Source organism: Oncorhynchus masou, chromosome 11 (assembly GCF_036934945.1).
Source record: "Oncorhynchus masou masou isolate Uvic2021 chromosome 11, UVic_Omas_1.1, whole genome shotgun sequence".
In the NCBI taxonomy this organism is placed as follows: domain Eukaryota; kingdom Metazoa; phylum Chordata; class Actinopteri; order Salmoniformes; family Salmonidae; genus Oncorhynchus; species Oncorhynchus masou.
In genome coordinates this window covers 50,281,491-50,298,174 of record NC_088222.1, presented here as the reverse complement: position 1 = coordinate 50,298,174, position 16,684 = coordinate 50,281,491, and the positions used below count along the sequence as shown (strand labels likewise).

The 16,684-nt window shown below is 40.3% G+C and overlaps 1 protein-coding gene across 2 annotated transcripts in view; it reads left to right on the top strand.

The window, feature by feature from the left end:
• The window catches only part of LOC135548003 (BTB/POZ domain-containing protein KCTD16-like), a 78,613-nt gene extending 72,992 nt beyond the window's left edge, over nt 1-5,621 (top strand). Inside the window, exon 2 of one of the 2 annotated variants that reach the window (XM_064977198.1) lies at nt 5,170-5,621. In XM_064977198.1, coding sequence (XP_064833270.1) covers nt 5,170-5,621 — 452 coding nt within the window. The remainder of the gene's footprint in view (nt 1-5,169) is intronic. The other variant, XM_064977199.1, reaches the window with a different exon arrangement.
• Nucleotides 5,622-16,684: the final 11,063 nt, after the last annotated feature.

Genomic DNA, 16,684 nt, shown 5'->3' with positions numbered 1-16,684 from the left:
TCTATCTTGTCAGAAAATGTTATAGTTAGCAATGGAAATTTCAGGGTTTTTGGTGGTCTTCCTTAGCAAGATTTCAGACATGGCTAGGACATCTGGGATGGCAGAGTGCGCTAAAAGCAGTGAATATAACAAACTTGGGGAGGAGGCTTCGGATGTTAACATGCATGAAACCAAGGCTTTTACGGTCACAGGAGTCAACAAATGAGAGCACCTGGGGAATAGGAGTGGGTCTAGGCACTGCAGGGCCTGGATTAACCTCTACAACACAAGAGGAACAGAGGAGAAGTAGGATAAGGGTACGGCTAAAGGCTGTAAGAACTGGTCGTCTAGTACGTTCGGAACAGAGCGTAAAAGGAGCAGGTTTCTGGAAGCGATAGAAAGGATTGAAGGCATAATGTACAGACAAAAGTATGTTAGGATGTGAATACAGTGGAGGTAAACCTAGGCACTGAGGGATGATGAGAGAGATATTGTTTCTAGAAACATCATTTAAACCAGGTGATGTCACCACATGTGTTGGAGGTGGAACTAACGGGTAAGGCATAATGAGCAGGGCTAAAGGCTCTACAGTGAAATAAGACAATAATCACTAACCAGAACAGCAATGGACAAGGCATATTGACATTAGGGAGAGGCATGCATAGTCGAGTGATCATAGGGGTCCAGTGAGTAGTTAGGCTGGCTGGAGACACAGCGATTCAGACAGCTAGCGGGCCAATAGCAGAAAGGCCTTAGAGGGAAGTCGCAACAGAAGAAGTCTGTTGTAGCCTCCTCGTGCGGTTAAGTTGGCAGACCAGTCGTGATGGATTAGTAGGGTTCCATGTAGTAAAGGGGTCCAGGTCAATTGGCAAAATAGGTATAGTGGCCTAAGTAATTGGCCGATGGACCTATTCAGCTAACTGTCCGATATGCTCTAGACAGCTAGCGGGCCACGGTTAGCATGTAGGGGACATCGCGACGTAGGAGCCAGTTGAAGAAACCCAGCAGGCAGATTACATCAGTAGTCTAGTCGTGAAGGATTGGCGGGGCTCCGTACCCGCAGTTAAAGGGGTCCAGGCCATTTGGAAAAATAGATATTGTGCTTGCCTCAGGACAGAGACGTTAGCCAGGAGTAGCCACTCGGATTGCAGCTAGCTAGCTGCGATGATCCAGGTGAAAAGATTCAGAGCTTGTCGTAGGAATCCGGGGATATGGAGAAAAAATAAGTCCGGTATGCTCTGGTTTGAATTGCGTTGTGCAAACGGTCGAGAGTTTTCCGATCTAAAGGTTAGCTGATGACCGCTAGCAGCTACTACCTAGTAGCTAGTTAGCTGGCTAGCTTCTGTTGGGGTTCCGGTTCAAAAGTAAAGAAAAATACTTTAGAAAAAAACAGATCCAAGCACATTGGGTGAGGCGGGTTGCAGGCGAGTATTTTGAAGTTGAGGTTTAGAAAAATATATAGAAGATATGCGAAGAAAAATGTATAAAAAGATATACACATGGGACAAGACGAGGACAAAGACGTCTGACTGCTACGCCATCTTGGATTTAAATTGCGATTGGCAACATTCATAAATTAGGTGCATTACCGCCACTTACCTCGTTCTTCTTTCTGTCACCCACGTGGGTATAACCAATGAGGAGATGACCCGTGTGTACCTGCATATATAAACCAATGAGGAGATGGGAGAGGGAGGACTTGCAGCGCGATCTGCGTCAGAAAACGAGCTGACTTCTATTTTAGCCCTTGGCAACGGAGACGCTCGCGCGAGCAGTGTGGGTGCAGTAATTGAATAACATGTATGTCTAAATTTATTTTGCAACGCTCGGGTCCCATGGTGTTAGTCTACACCTCTACAGCCTGTTAGTCTACACCTGTTGTTTACGAAGCATGTGATTAATACAATTGTATTTCATTTGAATTAGGTTGAAGACAGAAAGGAATATAATATAGGATGCCTCATCCTCCATTTCAGTTCTGCCAATTATGCAATTGTCCCTCACACCACCAATCTTTTCTTGAAAATATACCATTTGAATATTAATTTGTCAGCAGAAATTTTCATTCTAACATCTCTCTCAAATTGCAGATGAGTATTGCGTACTGGTACTATTAACTTTTCAAGGTATTTGTCTTGTGTTCTACAATATATACCCATTGTACTCAATTATTAAAGTGCACACCTTGAGGCTTAATAGCTTGTACAGCCTGTACTTGGCAAATCCAGCCTCAGCCACTGTTTCCAGGATTAAATTCATTGTCATAGCCTATTAACAATATGCATGTCAGTTGCTTTGATGTGCCAAACCTTAACAAACGACAAAAAAAGGGGTTATTTGCTTCTCTGAATACCCTCTACACATCAGAGCTTTATGACAGAAATCAATCAGGGGGCAATCGTTCACACACCTCCACCGAATCGCTGATGTGTTGATACGGTTGGAAAGCGGCCTGAAGATGGATGGGTGGATGGGGAGACAGAGGGGAGACAGAGGGGAGACAGATGTGTGGCGTGCAGAGCAGCACGGGTAGGCGAGGTGATGGTGGATTGGATTGATCGAGACGCTTAGTGCCAAGAAAGGAGGAGAGCTGTGTGACGGTGGGGGAAGAGGAGGGTGGCTGTCTGAAAAGGGGAGGCAGCTCCCTTTGTGGGTTCTGATAACTGAAGCTGTGGAGGTCCCCTCCGAGATCTGAGATTAATGGCTCCGGGCTTAAGGAGTCTAGCGGGGAGGAGAGGAAGGGAACGTGTGGACTGGGGAAGGACAAACACAGCCTCAGAGCAAGTGCCAGTGACAAGATAGGAGATCACATATACCAGTTCCTACCACAGCCTCCATCCCCACAGTCTCACAGCCCTGGACCCAGCATGGGTCTGAACATAGAATTATGGAGGGGGGTGTGTTATTGACACAGAGAGAGACTCTGGCCCACAAGCCTTCCTCCCACCCCCAGGTCATACAGTATAGGCTAGGCACAGCCAATCTGTAGGTCCTCTCCTGCTATGTATTTGTGCAGATTGAAGTCCCGGTTCGTGAGTGATGTGTCCACTGTGGATCTGACTACAGCACAGTATCACGTGTTGCCTACTAAATCAAGTTGGTAAGTTTATACAGTACATCAGTGTGTTGAGGACACCCTTGTTGACTGTAGAGATATTAAACAGTGACAGATTAACAGGGAGAGTGGGAAAATATGCTATGTACAGAAATGGATGTCAAGTTCAAATTATTTCCCCCACAATTAGCCGTGGATAATGGATTGCAGGTTGTTTTGTCAGATATAATACTACCTCCACACTACATCTTATTGTAGCCCTCAGGGGAAGCTATAACAAATAATTAAATGATTAGTTCCAGTGGTTTCTGAATTGAATAGAGCAGTCAGAGTCCGAGTCACTAATCTGCTTTCAACTAAACTCCTGGGACTGGAAGTGAATGGTGTAATGAGCGGAAACATCTGGGAATGTTACGATTCTGTCTTTACCTTTAAGTGTAGATTCAGTACAGATTATTATCACGCAAAAGACTAATATTTCTCAGGTTGTCACTCATTACCTTTGTAAACACTCATCATAGACATACATGTGACAATTACAGATGTTCATGTGGAGTATGTAGAACCATGCGATGTGTCTTAACCATAAGGTGTAGAACATCAGGGTATTTACCTGGCAGATAGGAGGGAAATAATAGCAGTACAGATCCAAACTACTGTCCCCACAACCATGTCTAATGCGCACCATCAACACTGCTTTGGAGTATCCTGCTAATGTTATTTGGACAAAAAAAATTGCCTAGTGACAGATTTAGCCGTCTGTACAGTCAGGGCCCAGTTTTCAGAACACCAATTATTTTATGAGGCACCAGCTCATCAATCAAATGTCCCTTTTCATGCTGAGTGACACAAATGAATTCTGTTTCCTTCCCTGGTACATAAACACAAAAGATGGACCCCCTCCCCCATGTCAGTTGTCGGCCCAGTATTCACAGTCCTCCACTGAGTAGGGAAGGTTGTATTGGGATGGTAGTGGTAATTAGAGGCTGCGTCCCAAATGACACCGTATTCCCTTTAGAGTGCACTATTGGGAGGCAGCCATAGATTTCCTGGGTAGCTGGTAGAGTGGCTGTGACTGAGTTTGCTCCATTTATGTCACAATCTTTGATGGCAGGCTGATTTCACAGCGGTAGTACTTGACTGTGTGCCGCACTGTGTGCAGCATAGATGACACTGATAGATGACACTGAGTGTTGGAAAACGACATCAGAGCTTCACTGAAATCTGACTGTTAATGCAAATAATATTATATTTATATGACTATTTACTGTATATTGTAGATTTGTACCCTACTTTGCATGATTCATGATGGGTCTTGTCTAAAGTCAAGGGTACAGAGAGAATACAGGGAGGATAAATAGATTTTTGCAATGCTAATAAGTAAATCAATTTAGCCCACTGTAGAGTTATAGATTAAAACAATCTAAATTGGATATTTGTAAGTACATACTATTTATTGATGTAAAATGTTGTGCTTTACATAAAAGGAAACTGTGGCATTGAACTTCATGAAAAGAAAATGTGTTTCAAGAGGCAATGCCTTCTTGCTAAATGGGAAATAAATTCATAGGCAATAGATCCCTCTTTATTAAATTATTTAACAAGTAACCATGAAAAATAAATAAGCCTAGGTTTACAGCTCTATGAGATGTGATTTCTCAATGCATTCTTGTCCTTGGTCCTAAACACTACAGCTGAGAATGCTGTTCTTCTGCAACCAGCCTATGCATAGCAATTTGTTACATAACATAATTTTCCTTGAGAGAAAGAAACATTTTACAGTTTAAGCACACAAAGTTGCATGATATCAATAGCCGAATGTCAAAGGAAGTTTACAAAGCACTGTCCAGTCTAGGGTAGGTGAATGCGCTGTTTGGTTCAAACACATCAGAGGATTCAAGCAACACAGTTCATAGACCTTCCAACCCATCTATTGTGACTGCAACTTCACTCTATTGTGTCAGAGAGTACTTTACTTGTTTTGTGGTGTGCATTTGTTTAAACATGGGGAAATGCCATCTTTTAGGTGACTCAAATTTAGTTTGAAAAGGAATAATGAATATTTTCATTGCCAAACTGACCGTGTTATTGTGTTGTTAGACCCTGTCTGACCGTCTATTCCCTCTGTGTTCCAGGTGGCACCTCTCGGTGGTCTTCCCCGCCCTGCGACTGCTGCTGCAAGAACCACAAGGGAGAGGGCGAGAGCGGCACCTCCTTCAACGAGCTCTCCACCTCAAGCTCCGAGAGCCAGTCAGAGGCCAGCTCACCCCACGGCACCGTTATCTGTGGGCCGGTGAGCCAGCAGTCCCACGTCCATGTCCAGACCCTGGACCGGCCGCTGAAGAAGGGCCCGGTGCAGATGCTGCAGCAGTCAGAGCAGCGCAGGAAGAGTGATCTCCTCCGAACACTCACTGCCAGCTCCCGAGATACCAGCACCTGCAAGAAGAGGCCGGCCAAGGAGAAGATGACCATTGAGGAGGAGCTGGAGAAGTGCATCCAGGACTTCCGCAAGATCAAGATCCCTGAGCGCTTCCCGGAGAGGAAATACATGTGGCAGGCAGATCTACTGAGGAAGTACCGTCTCTGAGAGGGATCCAGTTAAAACACTTAGGCATCACAGAGACAGCAAAAAAACACAAGCATAAAACCATGACTGTTTAGCTAACTGTATGTATGTATATATGTATTGGCACCCTTCCAATTTACTTGAATAATTCCCTATTTCTCCACACCTTGTTATTGGGTTTTCAACATTGCAGAACTTAAGTTAATTAACTTACAATTTAAATGTACATTTATTGGCACCCTTGAGCTACTACTTCATTGCACACCCTTTGGCCAAGATAGCTGCCAACAAATGCTTCTTGTAGCCATTAATGGGCTTGCTGCACCTTTCTACTTCAACATTTTTGGACACTGGGTTGAACTTTGTACTCCATCTGCTGATTTCACAATGTCTTGCACACATTCAAGGTCCCCAGAGGCAGCAAAGTAACCCACTGCATTATCGAACCTGCCCCATGATTGATCGTAAGGAGGTTGTTCTTTTCTTTAAATGCTTAATTTAGTCATTGGTAAACATAGGAAGACCCCACTGCTGAAGGAGACACAAAAAAGCCTGTTGAACTTCTCAAAATAACTACCGAAACAAGCCTAAATCCTGGGGAAAATGTTCTGTGGACCAATGAAACAAAATTTGAGCTTTAGCAAAACAGATGAGCGCTGTGTTTACTGATGACAAAATTAAAAATTCAATGAAAGACCCTCCCCTACAATCAAATATGGGGGAAGTTTGATAATGCTGTGGGGTTCCTTTTCTGCCTCTAATACTGGAGTCCTTGTTATGCGTAAGGTATCAATAAATCTTCAGATGATCAGGGGATTTGGAGTCCAATGTTCAACCCAGTGTCCAAACTGGGTACCCATTGAAGGTTGTGGATCTTCCTGCAGGACAATGACCTCAAACACACATCAAAAATCACCCAGGAATGGCTCAAGAAGAGATTTTGGACATTCTGGAGTAGCCAGCGAAGAGTCCAAATCTAAATCACATTGAAAACCTATGGTGAGATCTGAAAACAGCAATTGGTGGAGGCCACCCCTCAAATGAAAGAACTACAGCAGTTTGCTTCTGAAAAGTGGGCCAAATTGCCAGGAGAAAGTTGCAGCAAGCTCAATGACGGTAAAGGAAGTTTTTGTCTGCAGCTTTCTTGATCAAAGGCTTTGCAACCAAGTACCAGGGTGCCAATCATTTTGTCCATGCCATTTGTCTTTATTTTCTCAATTAAAATTGTAAACATAAGTTTACAAAAAAAAAATTGTTATGTTTGTGTTGAAAATCCAACAACTTATTTTAGAATTATTTAAGAAAGGTCCACGGGTGCCAATATATTTGGCCGCAACTGTATGTATGTATGTATGTATGTATGTATTGATGCTCATCGCCACTGCCTCAGTGTCTACCATATGTTTTATGCTTTAGGTTCTGGATGACTGATCTCAATGGAATAATGGCAATGGACAAAAGACATCTCTTTCTTCACCAACTGCTTCCTGTATGCTCAAAGGGTATATCTAACTGCACAGTTTTATCCACAATCTTTTGAAAGCACTAAAGAGCACAATTGGTGTGTGAGAGATTGTTCTACACACACTGCTGATTTTTGCATGCAGATTGCACAGAAATCGAAGATACGTATGTATCAGAATGATAAATGATTCATGCTGTCCCGATAATGCACTTTCTAAAAATACCTGCTGCCAGAGCGGAGGGGATGAATAGCTTCTTTGATTTCAACACTTTCAGGAACGCAGGCAACTCCAGAGGAAGTATGGGCTTTTTTTTCAGTTGGGGAATTTGAAAAACACCGAAAGATACTGTATATCAAAACAGCTTTCAGATAGAAATGGGAAGGGATACAGATGGTGTTCCTTAAGGGGTGATGAAGGATGGGTTTGTTTTAATGAGATTGAAGTCAAACACAAAGAAACACCAATGACTGAAAAGAGGGAGTCCTGTGCAAGTGCTTTCCCCAAAAGGTTAACTACAGTTACAGCAGGTGTTCACACACACACACACACACACACACAGAGAGAGAGATAGATAGATCAGGGGCTTGTTTCAACAATGAATGTGTGACATGAGTGCACAGGAGAACAGACAGGATAGCATTGCTGAACATCCCATGACAGATTGATGTTTTCTATCGTAGTTGTTGCCATTGTGGTCAATAGATAATGATTATTAGGTGCTGGGGTACATGGACGAGTGTAATAGACATGGTTGATGACATCCCTGCAGATATTGATGAGACTTGTAGGTTATTGATGAATATACGCTGCTCTTGTTTTCACTGAATACCACATCTAAATATTGTTTGTTTTCTGTACCCTTACATGCCTTGGTGAGGATCAAAGTACATGGGGGGGGGGGGGGGGTGTTGTTATCAAGTTCATTATGGAACAAAGCAGTAAGCACAGACAAGCGCTAATAATTTCCAGAATAATGTAATTATTTTGGGAATATTATATTTAAGATTATGACTGATGACACAGGATGACAGTGAGTCCAAGTCCTCCTGTTACATAACTAACACACTTGGCAAATCTTATTTTCTGATCATGAGATGTACATTTGCGGCAGGGTAGCCTTGTGGTTAGAGCGTTGGGCTAGTTACCGAAAGGTTGCAAGTTTGAATCCCTGAGCTGACAAGGTACAAATCTGTCGTTCTGCCCCTGAACAAGGCAGTTAATCCACTGTTACTAGGCTATCATTAAAAATAAGAATTTGTTCTTAACTGACTTGCCAAGTTAAATAAAGGTAATATATATATATATATATATATATATATATATATATATATATATATATATATATGGACTGCAATGTATATTTAATTGTTAATGCAGTACACTTCAGTTCCATACAGCTAGCTGCTAAAACGTTTAATGCTAACTGAAAAATAGATCTATGGTCTCGCTTGCAACGAACCAGCAGAACTTAAAGGGTAGGCAGCATTAATGTAAACACATGTAACATATGGATTTGCATTAATATGCACATCAATAGCTCACATTTTAATTTTTCGAGGTATTATATAAAAACGATCAGAATTCTGAAGCCTGCCAATGCCATGTTGGAAAATGTTTTCCAGGGTGTGATGTAATATGGTGGACCCGGCAAGACAGCCTAGTTCCTATAACAGACATAACTTCAAATGTAAAACTTAAAATGAAACCAAATCGTTTGCACTCATGACTACTGGTTTCAATTACATTTTCACCAAACTTACAAGCAAATACTTTATGAATTTATTGATACAAATCAACTTGCTAGCCAATTAGCCAGCTAATGTTAGCCCTACCAGCCTGCTAACATTATGTTAGCACTGAATGAGTCAGTCAGTTGCTATCAACACCCAGTTTACAGCTACATTAAAGTAAACCAAAGTTTTGGAAATACATAATGCCATCTAACAAAATATCAAAGATTGTTGTTAGGTATATGCAGTTATATACAGCCAGCTAACATTAGCTATTTAGCCAATTATGTTAGCTATTAGCCTATCCAGCCTAGCTAACCAGCACAGTTATGGTCAGTAAGCTAGAGCTCAACTACCGGAGACCAATTAGAACACAACACAACTAAAACCGCAGATCAAAAGAGCAGAGACTTACTGATTGATGGCTGGGGTCCATCCGATGGTAAGAGTCAGGAAAAATCCAATAACTATAGCAAGGAAAATAAAAAATAGATTGATTCCAGATGTCATATGTCAGAGCACTAGGACAAGGTGAAAAAAGTTACAAAACTCTAGTCGCCTACTTCCCAGAGAACATGCCGGAAAGGAAATGAAAATAGATGAGGTACTATAGTTACACAATTAGAGAAAGCAGGTATAATTTAATTTTTTTTGGTTTTGAGCCCACGGCAAGAAGGCACCAGAGCCTGCAGTGCTAACAGGTTCCTTCTAGATAACACAGCCACAAAGTCAGTGAAGCCATGAGGTGTGGCTAACAGTAGCCAGCATAAGCTAGCTAATGAACTAGCATACAAACTCGGCAAGACAGAGTAAATTCTCCATATGATGTTGAGAAATAGTGCATTGTGGGTAGTTTAGAAGATATCCGGAAATAAGTTAATAAATACGTTATAACCCAAACACATAACTATGTTTGTATTTATAGGTAACCAGATCGTGACTACAAGTAAGTATTTGATCACAATGTGTTTTTACATTGGTGAGTAATGCTTCCTACCCTTTAACGCACTCCTGCAGATTACCACTGGATTTCTTAAAACGCTACTAACGGGAGATGACATGCACCTGCGGGCTAAACTAAGCTTGATTGCAATGAAAAAAAAGGACAAACCAGAAGTTCAGTTGATCTCTCGTTGTTACCGTGATTAAGATACCAGACAGCTTGTCCAGATTCTGGTAAACAAGGAAATACTTTATTTCAGTTTTATGAAATGATTGTCAAATAGATACAGTGCTTTGCGAAAGTTTTCGGCCCCCTTGAACTTTGCGACCTTTTGCCACATTTCAGGCTTCAAACATAAAGATGTAAAACTGTATTTTTTTGTGAAGAATCAACAACAAGTGGGACACAATCATGAAGTGGAACGACATTTATTTGATATTTCAAACTTTTTTAACAAATCAAAAACTGAAAAATTGGGCGTGCAGAATTATTCAGCCCCTTTACTTTCAGTGCAGCAAACTCTCTCCAGAAGTTCAGTGAGGATCTCTGAATGATCCAATGTTGACCTAAATGACTAATGATGATAAATACAATCCACCTGTGTGTAATCAAGTCTCCGTATAAATGCACCTGCACTGTGATAGTCTCAGAGGTCCGTTAAAAGCGCAGAGAGCATCATGAAGAACAAGGAACACACCAGGCAGGTCCGAGATACTGTTGTGAAGAAGTTTAAAGCTGGATTTGGATACAAAAAGATTTCCCAAGCTTTAAACATCCCAAGGAGCACTGTGCAAGCGATAATATTGAAATGGAAGGAGTATCAGACCACTGCAAATCTACCAAGACCTGGCCGTCCCTCTAAACTTTCAGCTCATAAAAGGAGAAGACTGATCAGAGATGCAGCCAAGAGGCCCATGATCACTCTGGATGAACTGCAGAGATCTACAGCTGAGGTGGGAGACTCTGTCCATAGGACAACAATCAGTCGTATATTGCACAAATCTGGCCTTTATGGAAGAGTGGCAAGAAGAAAGCCATTTCTTAAAGATATCCATAAAAAGTGTCGTTTAAAGTTTGCCACAAGCCACCTGGGAGACACACCAAACATGTGGAAGAAGGTGCTCTGGTCAGATGAAACCAAAATTGAACTTTTTGGCAACAATGCAAAACGTTATATTTGGCGTAAAAGCAACACAGCTCATCAGCCTGAACACACCATCCCCACTGTCAAACATGGTGGTGGCAGCATCATGGCTTGGGCCTGCTTTTCTTCAGCAGGGACAGGGAAGATGGTTAAAATTGATGGGAAGATGGATGGAGCCAAATACAGGACCATTCTGGAAGAAAACCTGATGGAGTCTGCAAAAGACCTGAGACTGGGACAGAGATTTGTCTTCCAACAAGACAATGATCCAAAACATAAAGCAAAATCTACAATGGAATGGTTCAAAAATAAACATATCCAGGTGTTAGAATGGCCAAGTCAAAGTCCAGACCTGAATCCAATCGATAATCTGTGGAAAGAACTGAAAACTGCTGTTCACAAATGCTCTCCATCCATTTCAGTCTCTCGATGTGCAAAACTGATAGAGACATACCCCAAGCGACTTACAGCTGTAATCGCAGCAAAAGGTGGCGCTACAAAGTATTAACTTAAGGGGGCTGAATAATTTTGCACGCCCAATTTTTCAGTTTTTGATTTGTTAAAAAAGTTTGAAATATCCAATAAATGTCGTTCCACTTCATGATTGTGTCCCACTTGTTGTTGATTCTTCACAAAAAAATACAGTTTTATATCTTTATGTTTGAAGCCTGAAATGTGGCAAAAGGTCGCAAAGTTCAAGGGGGCCGAATACTTTCGCAAGGCACTGTACATCGGCCTTAGTCCGCTCATAAAATAGAACTACATTTTTCCGAAGATAATACCAACCAGAGGGCGAAAATGTTGACTAAAAGATAACATTGACATCAACGTTAGGGAGCAGTAAATCGCTGGCCAATGTTGGTTGCAATTGAGATCAGCTGTGCGGATGACTTTAGCACATATTGATGTTTTAACGAGAGATCATCTGGCGATAATCTGGCACTTTTTGATGGTTGCAATAGGCACATGATGTGCATCAGCAAGCTATACAAGATGATGTTGAGCTAACGAGCACTTGCTGTATATCAGATGTAGTACACTCATTTCAGCACCCTTATTGAATGACAACTCTATTAGATTTTCTTCCACTCTAGCCCTGGCTTCAAAGGTCAAAGCTCTGGTGATGATGCTCTTGTTTCTTAAACCTGAAAAAAAAAAATATATATATATATATTTAAACAGCATGTCAACAGTTGAGCACACATTAATGTCCACTAGTTATAATGTCCACACTTTATACTTGACTTTGTCTGTTTGTATAAAACACTGATGTGAAAGGAATTGGATCTATCAAATCAAATTTTATTGGTCACATAGACATATTTAGCAGATGTTATTGTGGGTGTAGAGAAGTGCTTGTGTTCCGAGCTCCAACAGTGCAGTAGGATCTAACAATTCCCAACAGTACACATGTCATATGTCAGTTGAGCCGAGGTGAGGACGGAGTCAAGCGCAGGACACAGAACTGAGTAAAATAACGTACTTTACTCTGAAAAATAAATCAGACAAAATAATCCACGCAGGGATAACAAACCCTAACACAAACAGGAATATTCACGCACAAAACATAATGGGAACCAGAGGGTTAAATAGGGAAATAATAATAACTTAATGGGAACCAGGTGTGTACACTCAAGACATAACAAATGGAAAAAAGAAACATGGATCGGTGGCAGCTAGAAAGCCGGTGACGACGACCGCCGAACGACGCCCAAACAAGGAGAGGCACCAACTTCGGCGGAAGTCGTGACAACACACATCTCTAAAAGTAAAAGAATGGAATTAAAAAATAATAATCAATATTAGGATGTTATGGATATCCTGAAAAATGTTCAATTCATCTGCTCATAGAACGTTCAATGACATAGGTCTTGGATACAATCACATTTTCAAAGCACAATTGTAAAGAAAATAATACCCATGTATACGACTATTTATTAAGATAGTTTTAGTTGCCCCTGCACTGCCCATTGTATGTTTGTTCCAGAATCACTATGTAGGGATCGATAAATTATAATGAAATACCCAGCACAAATCTAATTTGATTTGCTATACAGGAGATTGTTGTTTTCTTAAATAATGCCCATGTACAAGCCATGCGTTTGGACTTCTATTAAGTTAATCAGTGGTACTGTTTAGTGCAATATATAAATAGAGGATTGGCAGTTAAAACTCTCACAAAATGGTTGTCCCCGTTTATTTATTCAGTCATTCATATGTGATTTATTTTACCTACATACTGTATTTCATAATATTTATTTTTCATTCCAAAGTATTTTATCTTGTCAATTACATCTGTATAAAAGGATAGCTACAAATAACTAATCATACAAAGATATTCAATTCTAAGTAACCCAAAAATGTATTATATTTTACGCAGGTGTGCATTTATTGTCAAGAATCTTGCTCTGGAGGCAGCTCTGCAGAGTGGTCATTAGCTGACATGGCCACAAAGTCATGAAATCTGATTTTGTACCTAATCATAACCCTAAATTGAGCCACACTGCTAACTGTAATGCCTAATCCTAACCTTAAATTAAGACCAAAAGCTCATGTTTGTTTTCATGAATTTTTATGATATAGCCAATTTTGACTTTGCAGCAGGCCCTTATTGCGGAAACCATTCAGTTCTGCCTCCAGGGCAAGATTCATGACAACAAACGTCAACCTGCATATTGCATATGTAAATAATGACATCCATCAACAAGGTGTAAATGCATTCTCATCCCTGTGAGAACTGATTGATAGTCTAAGTAGTACAGTAGACTGATGTTAATGTCGTTATTTTCATTATACCTATAGAATCATAGTGGGAGGTGTCTCAAATTGGCCTGTGCATAGCTAAATATAACCGATGATGCAGTGAACAAAAACCTCACAGTAAAGCAGTGAACAAAGCCAGCATGTATGAAACATGAACACACATGGTTGGCTCACATCAGTAGCCCTGTTAAAGGAAAGCCTGCAGTGTGGCTTTGTATTACATCCACAACAGCAGAGCCTATAAAGAGGATTACTCAGCATGTTAAACACTGAACAAAGATGGTTGTATGATGGAGATGCAATAGCAAATACTGCCCATTTTTCAGATGTGTAAATATGGAATAATTTTCATTGTGTGTTCATAGTACTGAATACTGTACATATTGGTTACAACTGGAGTCACTGAACTGATAGTGTGGATCTGAGTGCAGTTTTTGTTCATTTTCTTTAAACACCATTATCCATGATCTCATATGGTTTACTATCACCTAACTAACACCCAGTACAAAAAAAGTCAGTCTTAAGTAAATACTTGTTTACAAGTTCTGAAAAAGAGCATAGTAGAATAAAAGACACACGGTGGCCTTCAAATGTAGATTGGAGCTTTTTTGCACAATGTTGGGTGAATTATATTGTACATAACAAGAAGATATTTGTAAAAGATAAAGCTGTATATATTCACCAAACGCACAGACACTATATAGCCACATGGATAAATCATAGATCATGCATCAGATATAATTTTATTTGAATATAGTTGAATAATACATTAATGATCAGATACAGAGCCTTGTCAGTCCACCCCCCAAAATAAAAATAATATTCAGAACTTGACAACTGTATAACTTCTATGCTACAGTCTGATTTATCAATGTTGATATGAATGCAAATAAGTATGGATCTGTTTTACATTAAAAATATATGTATTCCGAGAAAGAGAAGGAGATTGAAGTGTGTGATTTACTATTTCAGTTAGAGCATTCTGTCTGAGTCTTATGTTTGCTAGATAGTTATACCCAGTTACAGAGCCCTTGTAAGTGAATGCAAGTCCTGTAATTTTGTTCTTATTACAAGTCCTTTTCAATGTGTAATCCATGAAGAAAACCACAATAGAAGGAAGCAGCCACGATAGACCAGGACATACAGTTGAAGTCTGAAGTTTACATACATTTAGGTTGGAGTCAATAAAACTTGTTTCTTGTTAACAAACTATAGTTTTGGCAAGTTGGTTAGGACATCTACTCTGTGCATGACACAAGTAGTTTTTCCAACCAACAATTGTTTACAGACAGATTATTTCAAGTATAATTCACTGTATCACAATTCCAGTGTGTCAGAAGTTTGCTTACACTAAATTGACTGTGCTTTTAAATAGCTTGGAAAATCAGTCATGGCTTTAGAAGACTGACAGGCTAATTGACATAATTTGAGTCAATTGGATGTGTCCCTGTGGTTGTATTTCAAGGCCTTCCTTCAAACTCAGTGCCTCTTTGCTTGACATCATGGGAAAATTAAAATAAATCAGCCAAGACCTCAGAAAAACAATTGTAGACCTCCACAAGTGTGGTTCATCCTTGTGAGCAATTTCCAAACGCCTGAAGGTACCATGTTCATCTGTACAAACAATAATACGCAAGTATAGACACCATGGGACCACACAGCCGTCATACCGCTCAGGAAGGAGACACATACTGTCTCCTAGAGATGAACGTACTATGGTGCGAAAAGTGCAAAACAATCCCAGAACAACAGCAAAGGACCTTGTGAAGATGCTGGAGGAAACAGGTACAAAATTATCTATATCCACAGTAAAACAAGTCCTATATCGACATAACCTGAATGGCGTTCAGCAAGGAAGAAGCCACTGCTCCAAAACCACCATAAAAAAGCCAGACTACGGTTTGCAACTGTACATGGGGACAAAGATTTTTTGGAGAAATGTCCTCTGGTCTGATGAAACAAAAATAGAACTGTTTGGCCATAATGACCACCATTATGTTTGGAGGAAAAAGGGGGAGGCTTGCAAGCCGAACAAAACCATCCCAACCATGAAGAACGGGGTGGCAGCATCATGTTATGGGGGTGCTGGTGCACTTCACAAAATAGATGGCATCATGAGGCAGGAAATATTATGTGGACATATTGAAGCAACATCTCAAGACATCAGACAGGAAGTTAAAGCTTAGTTGCAAATGGGTCAATGGGCAATGACCCTAAGCATTCTTCCAAAGTTGTGGTAAAATGGCTTAAGGACAACAAAGTCAAGGTATTGGAGTGGCCATCACAAAGCCATCAAATCAAATCACGTGTTAAATGACCTCAATCCTATTGAGAAAGGAGGCCGACAAACCTGCCTCAGTTACACCAGCTCTGTCAGGAGGAATGGGCCAAAATTCACCCTACTTATTGCGGAAGGCTACCCGAAATGTTTGACCCAAATTTAACAATTTAAAGACGATACTACCAAATACTAATTGAGTGTATGTAAACTTCTGACCCACTGGGAATGTGATGAAATAAATAAGAGCTGAAATAAATCACTCTCTGCTATTTTTCTGACATTTCACATTCTTAAAATAGAGTGGTGACTAACTGATCTAAAACAGGACATGTTTATTTTGATTAAATGTCAGGAATTGTAAAAACTGAGTTTAAATGTATTTGGCAAAGGTGTATGTAAACTTCCGACTTCAACTGTATAAACAAAGATTGTTGTTTTGTGTTGTTTTGATTAAAAAAAGGTCCAGAACGTGTGCATGTTGCTATATGAATTATTGCAGATAATTTAATCTGTTATTGTGAAAATGTCAAAACTGAAATAATTACCCAAAAAAGATTTGCAAAAAAAAGATAAGCACAAAAGTGTGGATTGTGTTGTGATAATTCTCCACTGGTGTATGATTTTATGAATAAAACGTCATTTAACACGTCTTTGTCACGTTCTGACCTTAGTTCCTTTGTTATGTCTTTGTTTTAGTTTGGTCAGGGTGTGAATTGGGGTGGGTAGTCTATGTTTTTTAAAATCTATGTTGTGGTTA